We start from the raw sequence: 20,989 nt of genomic DNA on the forward strand, positions 1-20,989 counted from the left end.
TCTCAGACCAAATAAGAGTTTAATCTATGCTGTTTCTAACTCTTTTTTTAAGAGGAAAGCTAGTGTTAGATTATCCTGTGTATTTTTAGAGCAAAAACAAGCTCAGTTTTGAACTTAACTATGTCTTCAGATTTGCTAGCTTTTCAGCATGTTACCTGTTCAGCATTTTATGCCTATTTTCAATTTTTTTTTTTTTCTTCAGTATTTTGGTGTCGGGGCATCAACCGGTCTCTTGATTTTAGGGCTTTTGTTACTGCAGATTAACCAGAGCCAAAAGGAGCTGTTTTATATTAATTACTGGTTTTGTTCACAATTGAGTTTTAGTGAAGTCCTTCAGCTTGGAAGTTTGAGAACAGGCTCTGTGTGAGGTGAGTAAATAACAGTATGGGTTTTTTGGCCCACTGCAGCCCTGGTACACTTTACAACTGAGTTGTATTTAATATAGGGAAAAAATATTGCTGTGGACATAAAGTCCTCTTTTTGCTTGGAAAAGTATAGTAGCCGGTTGTCTTCTTCAAGACCACTGCAGATAAATACAGTGAACCAATGAACCTGCTTGTAAATTTTTACACTACTTATAATTCAGCATTTGCATTTTTTTATCATGAATAGTTGCAATAATTACATACTTGCCTTTCATATACTCAATTTACAGCAGCATGCTTGCATTTCCTCTAGATTTCTTACATGCTTTCTCTTTGAGGCTGGCAAGCAAAAATAACTTTTGAGAATCCATTAAAAAAAGTGACCATAGGTACACTGATTGCAAGAGACAAATCTATTGTAGCAAGTGTTTCTTCACCTATATTTTGATAACTCTTGAAATCATTAGTGCTGTTACATGATGTTAGAGTGCAACTGGTCACACAATTACAGTACAGACATTCATTAAATAAGCACAACTCTGGTTTTGATACAGTTTGTATTTGCAAAAAGAAAACAATACTCCCCCTAGGTTGCTATCAGATTGTACTGGACAAATTATGTCACTTGTGAGTGGTTTTCCCCCCCTATATTTTTGCAGTGTATAATCACTGTTTACAGGAAAAGCCTCAGAAAACTTGATAGTGGTATTTAAAACTATAGAAAGTGTCAAGTATCTTTTCCTGTCCCACAGAAATAAATTATAAATCTGTTGCTATTTGCTCGGTACTAGTTCTTGCATAAAAAGACACAGAATGCTTAATACCTTACAGCGACTTTCTTTGTAAGTTAAAAATACTGTCATCAGTTCACCCACAATAACCTGATAGAGCTTTAATGTTCAATGACAGAGTTTTTAGTTTATCTCTCATTACAGCTTTCAGTGAAGGAAGTTCTTACCAAAGTTTTCATAAATAATTTTTGATTATTCTTTTATCTGGTCAATAGATGCATAGCTATTATTTGTACAACTTTAGATAATCATCTTTTACATATACATGTAGGCTTATTAAAGAAACTACAGCTGAAACTGATGAAACATAAAAAAATGAATCCTACAGAAGTTGCTGCTAGTTCCCGTGTTAAGTCAAATAGTTGTTACCACATTAAATGTTTTGACTGGGCCTTTTTACAATGAAATTATTTAAAAATAAAAATCACAAAACCAACCCTGTGTATTTTAAGGAAGTTCTAAAAGACTTCCAGATTTGTAATGTCTTCAAGATACCATGCTTAGACCCACCAGAACTGTGCAAATGCTGTGTTAAATCAGCACTTCAGTTGTGAGCCTGTTAGTCACCTAATGTTTACCTTGATCTCTAAATCTAGTTTGTAAAGGAAATGCAAAAATAAAAGCTAATGCAACCTACTGTAGATTTACCAAAAGAGGGGAAGAAGTTAAATTTTTAAAAATTATATTTTGGAAGTGCGTGACATGATTAAATCTAGTCATGCAGTATCGTTTGTACTGATATACGTGATTGAAATCCTTTTCATCATGATGTTACACCATTATCCAACATTGTAATGGCATTTACAAGTTCAACTAATGAATGTTTTGCATTTTAAAAGCCTTAATTGTTTATGTTGTATTTATGTATTTTTAAAGACTATAAGGAAACATTTTTCTTGTAAATTGTTAAAAAAATTTTGAACACTTAAATAATTTTCAGGGAAGTCCAGTTCCGTATCTAATACCCCCTTTTTTTGTGTGTGTACCACAAAAGAAAAACTGTTAAATTCTGTTATCTTTTTAAAAAAGTGTTTCCTGTTATCAGCCTCTCTATGGTTTAAGGTCTTTACCCTACTGCGATTTATTTTGGTTAACAGCCTTCTGAAATTCTTTGTATGTAAATAAATTTAAGTGAGCAAACTTAAATAAATGTTTTATTTAGGTATTTAAGTTTATTATTAATAAAGGTTGGATGAAATCCTAAAAAAAAAAAATTTTGTTCTGGAAAAGGATAGATTTCTGTTGATCTCAATATTTTATAAATCCACAGTTTTTGGCAAATTTGTTTTCAATCAGATTTTTTTTCCCCATCATCCTAGTTTGTTTCAGTATTTTAAGTGAAATATCTACATGTGTACAATCATATTTCCATTTAAACAAAGAGAGTCAGGAAATATTATCTATACCTTTGAGTTAGAATGCACGTTTAGACCTGTTTACTTTAGGCAAGATAAAGTCACACCTAAAGTTTTATTTTTGTACCTCTCTACACCTTTGTGTTTTAAGGTTACAAACTTTCATATTTCTCATTTGATCCATTAGCCACTACAAATTCATCTTATATCAAATATTTATTTTGTATATGTTGTCACACCTAATGAAGCACAGACTGCAGCCAAATGGATATGTACTACTTAGAATGCACTGTTAACTTGTACTTTCAATTGAACTACTTAGAAGAAAAAAAAAAAATCTAAGAATTACACATCTTGTCTGTTCAAGTTACTTATTGGATAAATGTGTCCTGACATGCTTGCTGCTAGAGCGTATTTCTTTTGTTTAAACCTAAAGATTTGTCTGTTGTGAATATTCACACAGGATTAATTACAAAAAATGCTATTATATCTGGTTTCTCTCTCCTCCCATCTTTACTGAAGGGCTACTCACTCAAAACCGATTTAGTTTAACTTGTTTTCTGATACTCAATTCCCCTGGAACACTGCAGATACTTAGCCGTTTGTTCATACAGCAAACAGACTGTAACAAACTGGTAAAGATCCACGTGCAACATCAACATGTTCTTACTGGCTCTTGCCTTAAAATTTGTAATTTTAAGAATTCTTTAAAAGACAATCTGGACCAATAAAAGCTTCTAGCTCTTATTCAAATACTACTTTACAGAAACAAACATAAGAAGAGCTTGTAAAGCTGCGTAGTGGATTAGATTTGCCTTTTTTTTTTTTTTTAACTTTCTGAACAGCAGTGTTGTAACTATATACTTGTGCTGACTGGGTGACAGATGAGTCTTGGACTGACTACCTAACATTTCTGATTGGGCCTGGTCAAGAAAAATTTCACATAGGCCATTCAATGTTAAACAAAAACAAAAGGTTTAAAAAGATGCATCCTTTTTGCTTGAGACCACATCAATGAACAGGTGAACAATGAAGTTACAGGTGAACCTAAACAAGACTGCACTATAAGCAAAGTTCATTTGTGGTAGATGGTTTAAAAACCAGCTCCATCAAAGTTCTGCCAGAACTTTGCAAAACATAAAGTGCAAACCATAAAATTATTTCTTTAGGCCTTTCAGGAGTGTTCCTGTATTTTTTGGTACTAATCTTTCTTGTGATATCAAATGTGCTTCTAGATTTTCAATTCAATAATAGTGAGGGAGACAACAGTTTTAGTTGGAAGCTAATGGCACCCGTTTTGATTTGCTATAGCAACATGTCTAATTCTGTCTTCCTTCCCCAAAGACTGTTTCAAAGACTTACTAGAAGCTGTACAGAATATGAAGGTTTATTTCAAAAGAATACATTTGCAAGAATACACATAAATGCACTCAATGTAACAGTACCTTCTGCAAAAATAGGTTACATAATACCCAGTAATGAAAGAACAATCTTATTTCTCTACAAATTAGAAAGCAGAGATAATAGCCTGGACAACCTTCAAAATGGAGGTTATAGTTGTGTATGTTGTGATAAGTAGCTAACTTTAAAGCATGACACCACAGAGCTAATGTTGGTAAATCAAACTACTAGCACACAGCTGCAAACTATTCTTTTATACAGGATTAACAAATATTTTGGTTCCAATTTGTTTTTACACAGCTCTAGTGCCTCAGGGAAAATGCTTATCAAAGATACACAAAAAACTATCCAAAATTACAACGTAACTATTAAAACGCCTCCAAAATTGAGAGGAAAGTAATCATGTTAAATTAAAAAAATTTAACCAGGACTTCCAGACAAGATTTCCTGTTTTTAATCAGAGAAAGTTTACAAGAGATTTCAATAAGTTATCTTGAAACCAAGCAGCTGTAGATCTTAGAATCTTCGTGGAGGTCCACCTTTAAATGGCTTAAATCCTGAGCCACTTCCCCTCTGCATGGAATTGCCTGTGATCTGTACAACTCTATTAATTGGTGAAGAGTTACTGGAAACAAAGGTTTTAAAAAAGTGTTAAGTTATGGTAAGTATCTAAACTCCTGGTATATAGGTAAGAACATTGTAAGGTCTCCTAGAACTCAACTGTTAAAACTGGACATCTCAAAAGAGACTTGAAACCATGCAAGAAAAGAGACTTTGCAAGAAGTCACTCGCTTTGGTGCAGCTGAACAATACCACCACTAGCAATAGGACAACTGTGGAGCTGGCATGGAAAGATGGGTTTGTATGCTGTGCAGCAGCAACCCATCCATAGAAAGTAATGCTGCTTGCACTGAGACTAGTACACTTCCTAAGCATAACCAAAGCTTTGAGAGCTGAGTAGGGAATTGAGAGGAAGGAGTACTTTTTGTACCTTGTATGTGGAGACATCATGCCACCTCCTCCACGGCCATCTCCCATTCTCCTTGTGTCATGATACCCACTTCCTTGAGAACTAGGTCCATGCCATTCTTTTCTTGGTCCAGTTTCACGACTATGGCGTTCAACAACATGTCTGTCCTCACTATAGTGCTAGTAACAAAGTGATAGTCATTTTCAGAATGAAAGGCATATTTCGTTATCAACAGGAAATGAGCTTTTCAAGAAAGTTAAGCTTACAGCTTATATATATAAAATATACAAAAGTCAAGCATCTTTTAAGATTTCAGGCCACAGGCAGCTAACCCATGTTTACGAGAGTCCTGTTAAAAATAACACAAAGAAACTAATTTGCAATAATGACTGTGTGGGTATGCAGGGAATGAAGTTCCACAAACTCATACTTTATTCCCAATTCTGCCCTGATCTCTCATAATCACTGACAAGAATGTTCCATGTACCTACAGAAAGAGAAACACTATCTCTTTTAAATGCTTCAGGACGTAGTAGCATGGAGCAATTTAGTCTGTAGACTTTAAAGACAAATCTTACACAAGGTTCTTCTCTCAGTAGCACATAAACAGATTACAGTGACAAACTGCACTGGAAGTAGCAGGCAGTGTAAGGTTAAGACCCTGACAACATGGGATGACAACAAATTCTTAAAAGCCTAATCAGCAACTCATGCAGGTATTGTTCCAATCGACCTGAAAGATGCTAGACATACGAAGAATTGGGTATCTTTTATGCAATTTCTTCACTTATAAAAAAGCTCCACAAAAAAGAACCTTTACAATAAAGAAAACTGACTTGAAAATAGCCAGAATACTTGCTAAGGATTTATACGATGCTGTATGGTCAGTTTTCCAGTGTGATTTTGCATCTTCCAGTCTCTCACTCATGCACACAAACACAAGAAGATGACTCACTTGTCCTCCACCTCTTTCTCCCATCACACTTCGTTCTCCTTCCCTGCTTCCATACCCAGAAGCACTGCTACGGCTACCAGGAGGTGCACCTCTCACATGTCCAGATACTTCTCTTCCTGAGCGGTCTGGCCTCTCGCCTCTGTAAAAATTGCTTTTATCAAAATTTTTGTTTCAGTATAATAGAATTGGTAACATTGGTAAATCATAGCACACACAGACTTCAAAGATTCCTTTTGTTTTTCAGGTTCCTAGCAACTTGCAGTCAGCTTCTTGGAAACATTCTTTTAGATCCATATGGCTCTCTAAATTAAAGCTTACGTATTATTTGTTTACATCTGCATTCTTGCACAAAAGCCTCCTTACTATATGTTGCTACACATGATTAAGAACAGACTGCTGGGAGTCAGCATCAAGTTTAAAGATCTGACAACCTAAACACAATTTTTTTCTAATGCTTTTGGAAAGCGACTTCGCCGTCCTTTAGGCGGGGGTCTGTGCTCTCTTTACACATCAGTTCTTGAGGAATTGCTACTATGGATAAATTCTACAAGAATCAGTACTTTCACTAGTTTGTTGGCTAGCCAGCAAATTTACCTGCCATCCCGTTTGTCTGTGCTTATGCTTCCCTCACTCTTCCAATTTGTTTGCCTAGGTGGATTTGAACCAGTCTCTCTTGGATGTCGACTATGTGGTATTTCAGGTCTGTCATGAATTATCACTGTTCTTCTTTCATCTCTGTCTCCTCGCACTTCTCGTCTGTCTGCATCTCGAAGTTCACTTCTTGGTTGTGGCGGTTCATTTCTTCTGGACTCACTGAAGTTCTTAGGATATCTCTCAAACCCTGGCTCTTCTCTTCGTGCTGTTGGGCGAGTCTTTTTTGCTTCACCTTGGTTTACAAAACGTTCTCGCCTAAGTTGTTAAAGTAGGAAAAAGTCATTTGCTCGTCTCCCATTTTCCCACTTCTCAGCACACATAAGCATATGTGTGAGTATACAAAGACATTATTCATCTTTATATTACATGTTTATTACTATATATGTGGTCTGTATCTCAAAGATCCTTTCCACCCAAATTATATTTATTTCTACAATTGTCATTTTGAGCTCGAGTTCTTACAGCCAGTTTAACATTTCTTTATGCATCTATCTGTTCACATTTTGGTCAGTATAATTTAAGCAATTGCAGGGCCTCCTTTTTGCCTAGGATTAAGCAGAGGGAATGCTAGATTTCCTGAGTCAGCTAGAAAAATATAATTCTAGTTCACTGCAGCATAAAAGTAGCAGTCCAGAAGCTACAATTATGTGGTCTTAACTTTGTAACTCATTATTGGAGATGTTTAATGGAAACATGAAGTTGGATCTGGAAGCAGCATTTACTGCACAGCTGCATGGGTCCTGACAAATGTGACTTGTGCAAATAATGCTCTTAACTCTCATTAAAGCAGTTGCTTTTAGCCTTGCTTCTTAAGGAGGTAAGATCTAATCCACTGGAACCCACTTACGACTAGATGCAAAAGAGGAAGAATTTTTGTGATTTATTCCAAAATGTCACCCAAAAAAAAAGATCACCAGGCAGCTAATTTAGAGTCCTCAAAGAAAAGCAGACTAGATTCCATGATACAAACAGCCAGTCCTGAAGACACAAGGAATTTCAGGATACTACTGCAATTCTATTGCATCAGAACTGTATAAAGCCTTTAGCATCATTTTAAGTTTTGAACAGCTAAGAGTGAAATCCACAGAGATGTTGGCAGGCAAATACCTGCCCTATTATCTAAACTTACCTATCAAAAGATGATGGAACAGAAGAACCTTCTGGATATCGTCCTCGTTCTCTGTGATCAAAATCATTAAACCTGTTCTGCTGGCGACTGTAATCTGAACCATGACTAAAGCGTGCATCTGTATCAAGAGACATCTTCTTATTCTCATTCCAGTAAGGATCATCTCTCCTTTAAGCAGAACAAATGAACTCTGATCAGTTTACATGTATCCAAATCAAGGCCTAATATGCAGAAAATAAGAGTCAGTTGTCTGTTTTAAAGATGCTCATTTGATCTTTGGGAAGCCACTAACAAAGGTAGACTCTTTAAATAGTAGTGAAGAAAAACATTTAAAAAAACCTCTCCAAAACACCCCTCTGTTTGAAGTGCAAATTAAAGAGACAAAATATCAATAAAACATGTAATAAAACCTAAGCAATAGTATATGGTGTTGGGAGTTTAAAACAAAACAAAACCCCAACAAAAACATCACTGTATCAAAATTCTGCCTTGAAAATAGCCTCCTAGGAAAAAGAAAAATTGCCCTCTAGAAAGACAAACACACACACACACAAACCACAGAACACCCACATATCAGAACAGCTTTCTCTGGAAAGAACAGTGTAAGAAACATCACAAGCCGCACTTACTAGAAACATTCAGGTACAGAGTCTCTGTGATAAGAATGTGAGATACTAAAGTGTATTATCAGTAGCCTTGAAAAATGAAGCTGTCTTTATTCCTCTGGTGAAGAAATATTAATGTTCTGCTACTGTGTCTACCACAAAAACTTACATTTACCTTCCATTGTACCACTAATACGTCAACTTCATGGTAAAAGTCTCAGTCCTATTCTTACAACTAAATAAAGACCAAAGCCAGTTCAATTCATGTGGCTCAAACAACGAATGACAGATATCATCAGCTTCAGTAAAAATTAAAAGCCATCACACTGACTTCCTGAATCATCCATTTACCAGAATTGTGAATTCTTAAAGTAGAAGCTAGATATTTCAACCATTAAGGCAGAAGAACAACTTTTCTCAGCAAATGCACTAAATTGCGTTATGCTCTTTTCATACAGTAATAATTAATTCATGGGATGCTTCTCTTACTTCAAAACTCTCTCCTACAGATAAGGCATGTTCCCTGCTTGGCATAAACTGATGTCAAAAACAAACAAATACCAGAAATCCAGTTCTTCTGTGAAGACTTTTTTCACGTACAAATGCATTTTCAAGTCTGACACAAGGCTGGTAGCTGTTTCTTTTTACTAAGTGCTGTAGAACAATGGTTTGAGAATCAGATTACCTGTGATCTACATCACGTGGACGTTTCAAAGAATTCCTCTTTTCCTGTTCATAACGAAGTTGCTGCTGTTGTCGACGAAGTTCCTCCCTTTCACGAGCAATACGCTCTGCTTCTTTTCGACGTTCCTGTCATGGAAGGGAAGGGTAAATAAACACAACAAACAAAATAGCTCTTTATTAGAGATACCCACAGAACAGTTAGCAAGTATAAGGAATTAATATTCAATCGTTTTCTGTTAAAGGCTATCTGATATACTTCATCCTTGGATAGCATCTAAGATTAAAAAGCATAAGGAATACTTCTCTTAAAAAGCAGACAACAGATCTGGAGAAGCTATTGGCTATTAGACAGAAACATCTCCAGGTAATTTCCTGTATTGCTACTGTATCTGTTGCCCAGAAACACACCTCATTAAGTTTGCAGTGACATTCTCTAGGAAAAGATCTAGCAAAATTACGGAAGACAAGTATGGGCAATATGATCTGCTGTACTTCAGTTTTAGACACATATAGCCTCCGCATAAACCAGTAGCAAAAATTTGCCATTAAATTACTTGCAGGACAAGCAAACAAGATAAAGATTACTGTTGTTGTACATTGTGGATTATGTAATGTTTGGTTGGTTCTTTTCTGGGCTGGGTGGAAGGGTGAAGAAAAAATTCACTCCAAGTGCAAACTGGGTTATACTCCAAAATGATACTGCACTACAGTCCAAAATACAAATACGCACACCTGTTCAATACGAACACGCTCTCGTTCCAAACGCTCCCGTTCCATCCTTTCCCTCTCTAGTTTTTGCCTTTCAATTTCTAATCGTTCCCTTTCTCTCTGCAAGCATTCTTCTCGTTCATGCATTATTCGTATGCGTTCTCTCTCACGACAAAATTTCTCTTCGCCTAAAGAAAAAAGAAAAATTAAAAGAGGTAGCAGAAACTCATCTAGAAAATTTTCTCATCCAAAACTAACATCACCTTAGGCACAGACATTAAAAAAAACTATTTAAGAGTAAGCTCCTGATAAAAGTCCAGGTATTGGATGTCTACTCCTTTTAGCTTCAAGTAGCCAAACTGGTTTTAGCGTATTCTACAGAACCATTTAAGCAGACAACAGATACTAGGAAAAGTTACACATCAGGAATGATGGTTCTTGATATTTTATGCTGGATTCGTATTTCTATGTTGTCATCTGGCAGACACTAACAACAGCTTAGAAAAGAATATGATTTGGATCTTAAAAATAAATGCTATTTTAGCTCTTGCCCTCTTCAAGCTAACAAAAAATTTACTTATTGTTTTCTGTCCATAAATGACACAGAATAACATGACCACTCTAACTTGCACAGGCTAGGTATACTTGTTAACAGCTTAATTTTGCTTTCTTCTTCCCACCTCCTATAGTACAGCTTACAAGAAGCAGGAAAGGCATTTTCTCCTTTAAGTTTTGTGCTTGCTGGGAATTCCTTTGTTTAGGGAAATCCAACTAACACCACAACTCATTTAACTATCCTTTGCAAACATTCAGCCATGTAAAAAGAGCAGAATAAAACAGTGTAGCCATTTCGTCCTTAACGGACAAGACTGTATTATGCTTGATTTGTCATTTAGATATACAACAGTTCTCCGTTTAAAAACAAACAAAAAACCCCAAACACTATTTTTGGCCACATCTCCTAGTCAACTTCTCATCTTTTCAAAAAGAAAACTGGCATGCAGTAACACTTACGAGATACACCCCCCCTAATAACGAACACTAAGCTACGTGTGTACACATATGGCTATTAAAAGACTAAACAAAAATTTTGGAGTCCGTTAATTCATATAAAGATACTATTAGGTACAGTCTCAGACTTTAACATCTGAGTAAAAGGCTTGACAGAATGCATTCTGATTAATTTCTAAATATAGTATCTGATCAATTAATGTATAAAACAGCCTTTAGCAAAAAGTTGAATTACTACCTTCGGAGTTCAACAGCTCGTCGTATTCTTTCCAATCGAACCATGTGTTCTCGCAATCTCTGTTCCTTCATCTTTTCAAAAGGCAAGATATCCTTTCTACCCCTGTATTCCCTGAATTTCACTTTATCTTGAATAATACGCTCTTTGTTCCTCAATATCTGTGGCTATAGATAGAGATTACAATGGTTATTTCAGAAGTCTCATTCATTTAGGGAGATTTCTGGATGCTATGTTCAAGTATCATTAACTACTTAGCTATCCCAAAGCATACAACGCTTCTACCTAAGCTTAACAGTTCGCGATAGTTTATTGACTCTTCAGTGAAAGTATCAACTGTAAGATAGTATCAAATCAGGTAAGGATTGCATCAAATCTATAGATACTTACTTTATCAAACCTTCCCCTCCTAACTGTCCTAGTGTGGCCTTGGTCTCCTTTTGTTTGGTCTAAAACTACAACTTGACCTGGGCTTTTACCACCTAGTGAAGGGGGTCGGGGGGGTGGAGAAAGAAAAAAAAAAAAAGAAGAAAGGTTTAAAACACACACACATCCCTATTTGCCTATTACAGATTCTTCTCAGTGAAATTTCTAGAAATTTATAAGCCTCTAAATTGACCTGTTACTGGCAAGAGAACCATACCAGCACATGTCTGTAATTAAGTAACAATATAAAATATAGAGCTGATGTAAAAGCTTCCAAAGTAGTATACGTTACTGAAATCTAAAAAAAGAACAGGCGTTTAATTGTCTGGTTTCCAGTAAGAGCAAGAACAAGCCCCCAAAACAAGTCAGACACACAGATTCAACAGGAGGAAATACAGCTATATTGCATACTTATTCTTTTCTTTTCTTCAGTTTTTTTAGTGGATTCTTGATTAGGGCCACTTGCTCCATTATCACTCTTCTCATCTTTACCTTCTGTTTTCTTGGCTTCTTTGCTTTCTTTTTTTTCAGATTTCTCCGATTTCTTTTCTTCTTTTTTGGTTGATGGAGTTCTTGTTAGGAAAGAAACACATAAAGTCAATGAGGAAAATGCAACTTAAAGGATTTTCACAACTTCAGAAGACATGGGAAATTTCTTACTTGCTGGTTTTATCACTTGATGCAGTCTTCTTATCTCCCATGCTTCTACCTGAACCAGATTTCTCATCACTTTCCTTCTTCAACTCCTTTTTGGAGGGATCGCCTTTCACCTATGTTTTTTTCCAAAAGCAAATAGGTTAATACAGATTCTTACATAAGATGATCTACTTTGGGAAAAGTTTTCTTCTTATTAAACCTACTTTCTCAACAGAAATTTGTTGTCCATGCAGCTCTGTTCGATGAAGGTGTGCAATACATCTAGCCACTTCTGTACTAGAAGACATCGTTACTATGCCATAACATTTTGCCCCGGGGCTTCGTGCATTTGTGACCACCTTTGCACCAAGTACCTACATAAACAGGTAAAATTTAGGTTTTGGGAGAGATATTGCTTGTCAGGAAACAATGGTATTCCAATGGTGTTTTTACCCTAGTATATAAAACCCAAAACAAAACTACCCCAACAGCAACAAAAAAACCCACCCCAGTAGAAAGACTGCCACTCCAAGTGTATAAAAGCATGTAATTCCATAGGGAGTTGCAGCTTTGAGAACTTTATCCCAACTTTCACATCAAGGCGTATTAATGCTTACGTCCTGTTTTGACCAGTCACAATCTCATGCACATTATCTAAATGCTTCTTTTGACAGTTGCTGTCAAAATTAATTCACAGAAACACTACTGATCTGAATTTGACTGTTCCATCTCTTGACAGATGAACCCCCACAAAAAAGTCAGCAGCTGCCAATTAATGGCAGGAAGGTACAACCAGTACTATGTAATAACTTAACAAGGGAGCCAATTCCTCAAAGGCAGCTAGCAAATGTGTCAATTAAGTAATTTCAGCAACCAGCTCTTTGACACCTGCTTCTTGAGAAAGCATTAAACTTTGTGTTCCTGCTCCTTGCTATAATTTCTGTAACTACTAGAGCCAGTCTTCTTGATGTAGTCATGCTCTAAAGCAACAATTTTATCTTTCTAGCAGCCTGTAATGGTACAGTCATTTACAAATCATGTATTTCCCAATAAATTTTAAACTGGGAAGCTAAGTAAATATAGGTACCAAGCATCTTTACAGCAAAACCAGCCAAAGAACTGGAAGTTTTAACAAAAATATACTCAGGTTTCAACACCTGTGAAAGCATCAAATAAAATCACCTACTAAATTCATTAGAAAAATCAGATATCAAATAATCAAAACACATACTTGATATTCACAATGCTAAGGTTCTAACTAGTTCCCAAGATGCAATAACATCATAACTGCACAGGCTTATACAAACACTATGAATCCACATAGTCATGAGCAACTCCTTTGACAGAATAACTGCAACAAAAACTCTTTTCAGAAGACTGCTTAGCTTATATGGATTCTACACTGTTCTAAGGAATTTGTATGTTAAAGTAAACTCCAGAAAAACAGTTTAAGCAGCCTGTAAAAAAATTCATTAAGTCATTAAGAGTCTCTAAAGAACAGACATTAACTGTCTCTTTTTTTAAACTTATTCTTCCCATGCATAAGCCCTCAGAACATATTTTAAAAACAGTCTCCCAAAGCAGCAGGTTCTATAAAGACTGTTTATTTTCCAATTTTACCAGTTAGCACATTATCTTACAGTCATGATTAAACACAATTGCCGCAAAAGAACATAGCCATCAATATTGAATTAAAAAAAAAAATATTTTAAAGCCATTCCTGATCAGTCTTATTTGTGGCATTTCTTTTGCATCTATCTTACCTCCACAGGAATAAAAATTTCTTATAAAATTAACACATGGCTCTTCCAGTAAGCATGCACTCTTACTGTAAATTCTGAAAGTATTGGGGTTTTTTTAGATTACATTGGTTAGACATTTTATCTCAGATTTTTATTTAAATCAAGCATTAATCAATTTCTGCAACTGTGCAGAGGAGGAGGAAGAGACACACACAACACACATGGTATCACACCGCATTAAATACCTTTCCATATTTGCCAAAGAGATTTTTCAAGTCAGCTGCTTTTGTGTTGGAAGACAGTCCGCTAACCCACAGGTTTCTAGTTGAACTTCCACTGCTACCACTAACACTGCTTGCACTTCCTGAAACAAGTTTTACAAAACAGCCACAAAATTAAGGAGACAAAGGTATCATGAATATTGAACTAAACTGTTGCCGAAAAGAGAAACTTAGCCTGTTACCTTAAAGTAACTGTTTATCTGGTTACCTTTCTTGAAAATTCTTCTATATGAAAAAAAAAATATATGCCATAAGGTTTCATTCATTTACCCATGTATGGAGACCAACAGCTCAGCTAACTCATACCCAAATGACAGAGCTAGAAAAATCACACAATTCTTTGTTAAAGGCATGCTTTACTCTTCATTTTGGGCATGTGCATTAGGCTTCACCTTCTGGTTCTTATCGACAACTTCCATCCAAGAATTTTTTTTTTTAGCACCCAACATTTGTTCTTTACACTACTTACATTACCAAAGAGATGGCAGAAAGGTAAATATAGGAGACTTGGTTAATCTCAGCCTCTAGAATAATGCAGTCAATTTCCACAACTTCTTCAAGTATCTGCTGTTCATTCAGACCAGCTTTTTAAAAACACTGCTGCACATAGAGCTGGTTGCAACTCATCAAAATGATTTCCCACATACTAAGGAAAATACTAAACAGAAGCCTGAAAACCATGACGTGCCTTAATTACCACTACCATCCCCCATGTACTAGCCATTTTTGCAACAACATAGAACTAAAGAGATTCATGTAATCTTATTCCCAATATCTTTTAGTCTTATGTTATTTAGTTCAGCTTACTGTTGTTTGCTGCTAAACGTATGAACTGCTTTTGAGTACATTAAAATGTAGTCAGTCATACAGGCAAGACCAGAACTGGATCTCCAGCTGAACAGTTGGAAAATCTGGTGGTATACAGAATTTTAAAAGGTAATTTGACCACCTTGAGGAAAAAGGATAGTTTTCCTTCTTCAATGCATCAAGATGAACTAAGAGCAAAAGGCAAATCTCAGTTATCAAACTAGGAATATCTTGATAATCCTAGATATCTTGATAAATCGTGTTACACTTCACATATCATTAAACAGCCACTGTACTGGCTTTGGCTATGTATTTTAAGAGAGTCTTATGATAGTTTCTGTTACAGTTATCATATATGCTACATGAAAGCAGATTTACTGTATCTTCATTTAACTTCATTGTAAGCAAATAACTATTCATGAAGAGACATGCGCCTACAGAAGACTGAATTATGTCTGTCACAATTTCTCCTCAGAAATTCATTTATCAAGTAAAGTTCTGTTCATCTGTTGGTGATATGAAAGAGATTCTGTGACAAAGGTTTTCGGCAGAAAGCCAGCAGGCAAAATAAGGAGACACATGAGCTTATACAAATGCATTTGTTCAACTATGAAGCATCAGTATAGCTGGTGACATTAACATGCTCTTGAGCTCCATTCTGTGAATTTGTAATCATAATACAGGGGTTTATGGTAACAGACAGAAACTCCAAGGTAGACAAATAGGTCCAATTTTAATGCACTGAACAGCCACAAGTGGAATTTTGCTAGCTGGCATCTCAGATGCTATACTTGGTTGAGAGTTCACTTTATTCAAAAACAAGCTAGAATTAAAAACAGGACAAAAAAATTTCACTGGCGTTACATTTAAGTACTTGCAATTATTTTTCGCTTGTTCTGCATGTAACATCAACCCAAACTGTTGTACGTAAGTTACAGCAGGTTTATCTGAAAACTACATCTTCTTGTCAAAACAAAGACTTGGGAAATGTTACATGGAATTTGCTCCCAAAAGTATTTTGAAACAGGAGAACACATTTTCACTGAGTCTTTAGAATAGGTATTTTTGATCTTATGAGGAATCTGGCATAAGGAGAAAAAAAAAAAAAATAAAAAAAAATATATAGACACATGCATACAGTTAATGACTACTGTACCATAATTTACTACAGATGGATAAGTTCAATTACATAAGTCGTTTTAGTATGTGGCAAGCAATTTCTCAAACAGGAAAGCATTTAGTTCAACACAATACTACCTTAATTTGTAATAGTTACCTTTATCATCCTTTGATGTTGTCTTGCCTTCTTTAGATTCCTTAGTAGAGCTAGAGAACCAAATTAAAAATCAGAAGAAAATTGAAAATACAGAATTTGGTAAGTGTTGCGTTTTGTACTACTAATACTAATAGACAAGTTAACATTTCAAAAAATAAAAATAAAAAAGGGCTAGACTGTATATTTGAACAAATGATTCCCTTATGGATTCTTGCACTGATTTTCCCCAAGATGCCTGAAGATCTAGATTTTCTGACAACTCTATTCAGTGGATATATGGCAATCTTCTCCAGATTTCAGGACGGGGACTTGACTTCATTTTGTGTTCTTAGAACTGATAGCTGTTCATTACCATCATCACAAGGACATTTAAAAAAAAAAATCGTCAATTTGAAAAAAAATAAATAAATGCTGACAATTCGACAATGCAATCAGTAGGACATAGTGTCTATACGAAGATCTTGAATTTTAAAAAGTAACTTATGGCGGTCAAAAAGATCTATAGGCAGGAGCATAGGATACTAATTATAAGATTCTTGCTGCTACCCCCTTAATGTAGAGTGATCTTATTGAATGCTGGTACTCAGTATCGTAAAGAACTGACATAGAAAAACAAACCTCTTTGCTTGACCAGAGGCCCCAGTAGACGAGGGACCTTTCTTCAAAGTATCCTTTTCTTTGTCTCCAGATTCTGCTTTCTTTGAACTTTCTCTGGCTTCCTTCTTGACAGGATCACCCTTCACGCAGTCTTCCTTCTTACCATCTTTATGGTTCTCAGTCATCTCATAGTCCTTGCTTTCCTTCTCCAGGCTCTGTGAAATGGTATCCTGCCCATCCTTTGGCTTACTTGCTTCAGAATCTGTAATTTTCACATTTTTACCTGTTTCTAGGAGGTCATCACCATCAAAATCCAGAGTGATGGCATCTTCAGCCTGGATTGTAACCGATATGTTATCATCCTCAGCTTCTTTCACAGAGGTGTTAGCTTCCATCTCTTCGTGAGCCGTGTGATCAGCCTCAGCTAGGCTTTCTTCTGAAGGAAGAGGTTTAGATACTTCTTGTGTACCATCACCAGAACCTGCTTTATCTAAGAGGATTTAACAGGAATAAATATGGCAAAACAAGAAGTTTAAACAATTTCATATGCATAAGCTAGAATAGGACCTAGAAAATACAAAGCCAGTTATTAGCACTGATGGAAGGTTAGAAAAAAACACAAGGTGTATTAACACAAATATAAATCCTTTACCCAGGATCACTTATTCTTCATGGCAAAACACATTTTCTAGAGACAAATACCAAAACATTAGGAGGGAGAATATGGTTCCATCCTGGAGATACCCGTTCTTCACAAGAAGTATCCATTTTCCAGTTTAGGATTTAGTGTTCCAGAAGAAAATAGTTGCTTTGGATGCTCACAGTTTGATTTAATCTGTCTTTGAATCTTCCTGGTTCTAGGACTTCTAACCTTCCCAAATCCGAAAGAATTACAGTCTTGGAGAAGTTCAGCCAGTCTTCCATGCTGGTGTTCTCTTTTGCCTTTCCTTTCTAAGCAGTTGTTTGGCAGTCAAGTTAGCTGTGCAAGGCTGCTGCAGAACATGGAAGAGCGACCTTTAATCCAGAGTTCGTAGACAAATGGTTCTCAGTCTTCATCCACTGGACAGATTTTCCATCTCAGTCCCACACGGGCATCTCCAGCCGTATTCTTGGATTTGCACAGATGAGACACTTCAGTCATAGGGTCCCTCGTAAACATGGAGTCTGTAGTTTTATCCTGTAACTTCAGTAATGTGTTTATTCCACCTTGTGTGAAGTGATGGCGTTCCATGTCCTTTCTAGTCCACAATACGTAGAATCCTTATCCTTAAGACTTCTGTCCAGGAAGTCTGTTTGCCCAAATGCATCACATTCCTCCTACAGTTTCACTAACGAGCACACCTTAAAAAAAAGGCAGCTGCTCCATAGATTTCCAAACCCTTGTTTTACCATCCTATATACAACTGGTATTCCTAAGTGACAGTAAGTCAAGCATATGATGGTCCATACATTTGTTGGGTGCTCAAGTTCAGTGTAAGTGTGTATCATTTCACTCAATTAAACATCAGTTACTGCAGTGCAAGTTGGAAGCTTTTGCATCAAGACTTACCGTGTATTAAAATCAAGAGTCCTTGAATACTATGTTTTTTTTAATTAAGAATCATAGTATTACAACTATATTATACATCCACCACAGTAACTGATAAGTACTGTAATCAACTCTTAAGAGTAAAATAACTCTTAGGAGTGAAATAAACCCACTGACTGCAATGATTCCTGGTGCTGAGCTTAATAAGGAGACAACTGACACTTAGTACTGGAGACAAGCCTAGTATTAGTAAAGAGACTGGATATTGCAAGAGAAAGTTGCCTGCTCTACCGGACTAAAGACCTTTGAACTCTACTAAACTTTAAACATACCTTTCTCATTTTCTTCGTCTTCACCATCCTGCAAGAAAAGCAAGTCAAGACTAAATGTCTCCTACTTTAAAACTTTAAGAACAGTTCATATTTTCCACAGAATTTCTATTGTATGAAGGTCAATTAATGAACTGAAAACTGTTTCCAAAAAAAAGATGATCTAGAAACCAAGCCTGTGCACCTCCCTTGCCAAATCACTGAAAGTTTGTACAAAACTTCACTGGTATCTATCTGCAACACTTGCAGTTTGCAATTGGTTGGAACATACAGCTATTTTCTTCTCCCTCTTAACTCAACAGGACATTTCTAAGTTGTCCCATGTCTTGCTAAAGCCTTCGGAATGCATGTCACATTGCTGATTACTACTTTCAGTGAAACGGAAGCAATCCATCAGTAGCTTTAAAAGCTGAGGACAGAAGTCAGAAACTAGGTAGACATCCTCCACTAAGTACGTAAAAATGACACTGTGATTTTAATAGGTATTCACTTATTTATCATTAGCCTTACTGAGCAAGATATGCTGTACGAGATGCCCCTTTTCAGACATCAATTCCATGTAACTCAGTGAATTTCTGAACTTAAAGATGTTACAGATATTAGTATTAACAACAACAACAAAAAATCAACCCCAAACAACCACCCTCCACCCCCACAAACATTCTCTAAAGGTGAATTTCTACATTAAAACAGGAGTTTTAAACCCTTCTTACGGGCTGTATATACTACGTCAGCATCTGGCATAGCCCTCTGAAGTGTTTTTAAGACAGTTTGAAACATATTCCTTGCTAAGTCTATGCACTGAATACTCCCAAACTGTAGACAGGAATTTGCATTTAAATAGGACATCTTATTTGGAAATCAATTTATCTGCATTATAAAAAAATATGAATGAAAGCTTCCCCATACTGTTTACTGTATTACATCATCTGACTCTAAGATGAGTGCTGGAACAAAAAGTCAGTCTAAAGTGATCTTTTCCAACTAAACAGACATAAAAATCAGCTTAACAGAACTGATTTGGAACTTACATGGACAGTTGGAAAAGTGTAATCTTCTATGTCTTGACCTTCATTTTCCTAAGAGAACATAAAAGGGACTTGCTCAGCAAACTATTTGTAAGACACTTAAATGTTGAGAAAGTCAAGAGATTGAGTTAACTCAGAAAACATATCAGTTAAGTGGATACACACTCAATCAGGTGAACATCAATGAGCAGTTCTCATGACTTGCATCTTTCAGTTCAGTGTTCAGATTATGTATGTCACTACTAGTACCAGGAAAAAGGACTACTTAGGAACTCTGCATGGACTATGGTAGAGTCTTATCAATGCATGCCACATGTTTCAGGACTATTCAAACACAAGTCAAGGGGAACAGAAAGAAAAAAAGTACCGTATTTCCTTTTATGGATAAGCAAGACAAACTGAAACACTAGTTCTGACTTCCTAATAATACAAACATACCAAGAAAGATACACCTTTATCAGCAAAATGTACATGTAAAATAAAACAAAGTACCTGACTTTCAGAATCCTTTTCTGCATCTTCTGTTGTTTCTGCTGCCTCCAGGTCGTGGTATGTTTTCTTTTCTGCAGATGGTGGTTCTTTAGAATTCAAGTTCTCATCTTCAACAGATTCTTTTAAGTCCTTTAATTCATCATTTCCGTCCTGATCACTTGCATCTTGAGTTTCCAATTCATTTTCCTTTTGTGTGAACAACAAATATTTGGCGTAACTAAGGGTATTAGCTTTATTTTGAAAAATTCACTGCTAGAATCACTGTTTCTGCAAAATACTGTATCACATCCATAATAGCATGTTTAAAAACCCCCACGCCTTCACACCCTTAGGCATCACAGCTGTGAACATAGCAAAAACAATGCTCCAAATTTCCACATAAATTAGTGCAAAGAAAATGGAAGCTTTTTCTGGTAAATAAAGCCAAACATTAAACTTAAATACAAACTGGGGAAAAAATTTACATACTTTTATTACCTTGATAAAGGAATCATCTTCAATTGAAGCATCACCAGTTAATTCATCGGCTTCCTGCTTCTTACCTGAAACGACAGGATACGCTAGTGACTAGAGCTGCTACATCAAGCAGACTTTCTTTCAATACTGATTATGTGTTGGGTCTTTATTATTCTCTATATGCTCTAGTCTATCTGAACTGTCCACTATAATACAACCCTCCCACAATTGGGTATATTCAAGGTTAGCAGAAAAAAAAGGTCAGCTGAGTGAACATGAACAATCAATGCTGTTGCATAAACAAGCAGTTACATCCAAGTTAGTGATTTTAATACCAATCCTCGTACTTTGAGTGATAAGGGAATTCAGGAGAACGTTAAACTGTATGTTTCTAGAGTTACTGGAGTTAGCTAGACATTACGACTTCAGACTTTGGAAAGTCTTTATAGGATAATTAGCATCACTGAGCCATTTAGCTTCGAAGAGACCTCTAAAGGTCATCTAGACCAGCCAAAATGCTGCTGCAAA

At 36.0% G+C, this 20,989-nt stretch overlaps 1 protein-coding gene across 1 annotated transcript in view; it reads right to left on the minus strand.

Moving 5' to 3' along the window:
* Positions 1-3,884: 3,884 nt before the first annotated feature.
* SLTM (SAFB-like, transcription modulator) overlaps positions 3,885-20,989 on the minus strand; it is a 25,816-nt gene continuing 8,711 nt past the window's right edge. Inside the window, 20 exon segments of the mRNA XM_009704447.1 lie at positions 3,885-4,537; positions 4,904-5,061; positions 5,838-5,988; positions 6,432-6,746; positions 7,621-7,788; positions 8,911-9,035; positions 9,642-9,789; positions 9,791-9,805; positions 10,867-11,030; positions 11,254-11,345; positions 11,701-11,861; positions 11,950-12,059; positions 12,150-12,299; positions 13,913-14,031; positions 16,032-16,081; positions 16,650-17,118; positions 18,489-18,516; positions 19,517-19,564; positions 20,006-20,191; positions 20,474-20,547. Of these exon segments, the coding sequence (XP_009702749.1) occupies positions 4,429-4,537; positions 4,904-5,061; positions 5,838-5,988; positions 6,432-6,746; positions 7,621-7,788; positions 8,911-9,035; positions 9,642-9,789; positions 9,791-9,805; positions 10,867-11,030; positions 11,254-11,345; positions 11,701-11,861; positions 11,950-12,059; positions 12,150-12,299; positions 13,913-14,031; positions 16,032-16,081; positions 16,650-17,118; positions 18,489-18,516; positions 19,517-19,564; positions 20,006-20,191; positions 20,474-20,547 (2,840 nt within the window). The 3' untranslated portion in view covers positions 3,885-4,428.

The sequence above is a fragment of the Cariama cristata genome, unplaced genomic scaffold (genome assembly GCF_000690535.1).
Source record: "Cariama cristata isolate BGI_N322 unplaced genomic scaffold, ASM69053v1 scaffold44060, whole genome shotgun sequence".
Taxonomy (NCBI): Eukaryota; Metazoa; Chordata; class Aves; order Cariamiformes; family Cariamidae; genus Cariama; species Cariama cristata.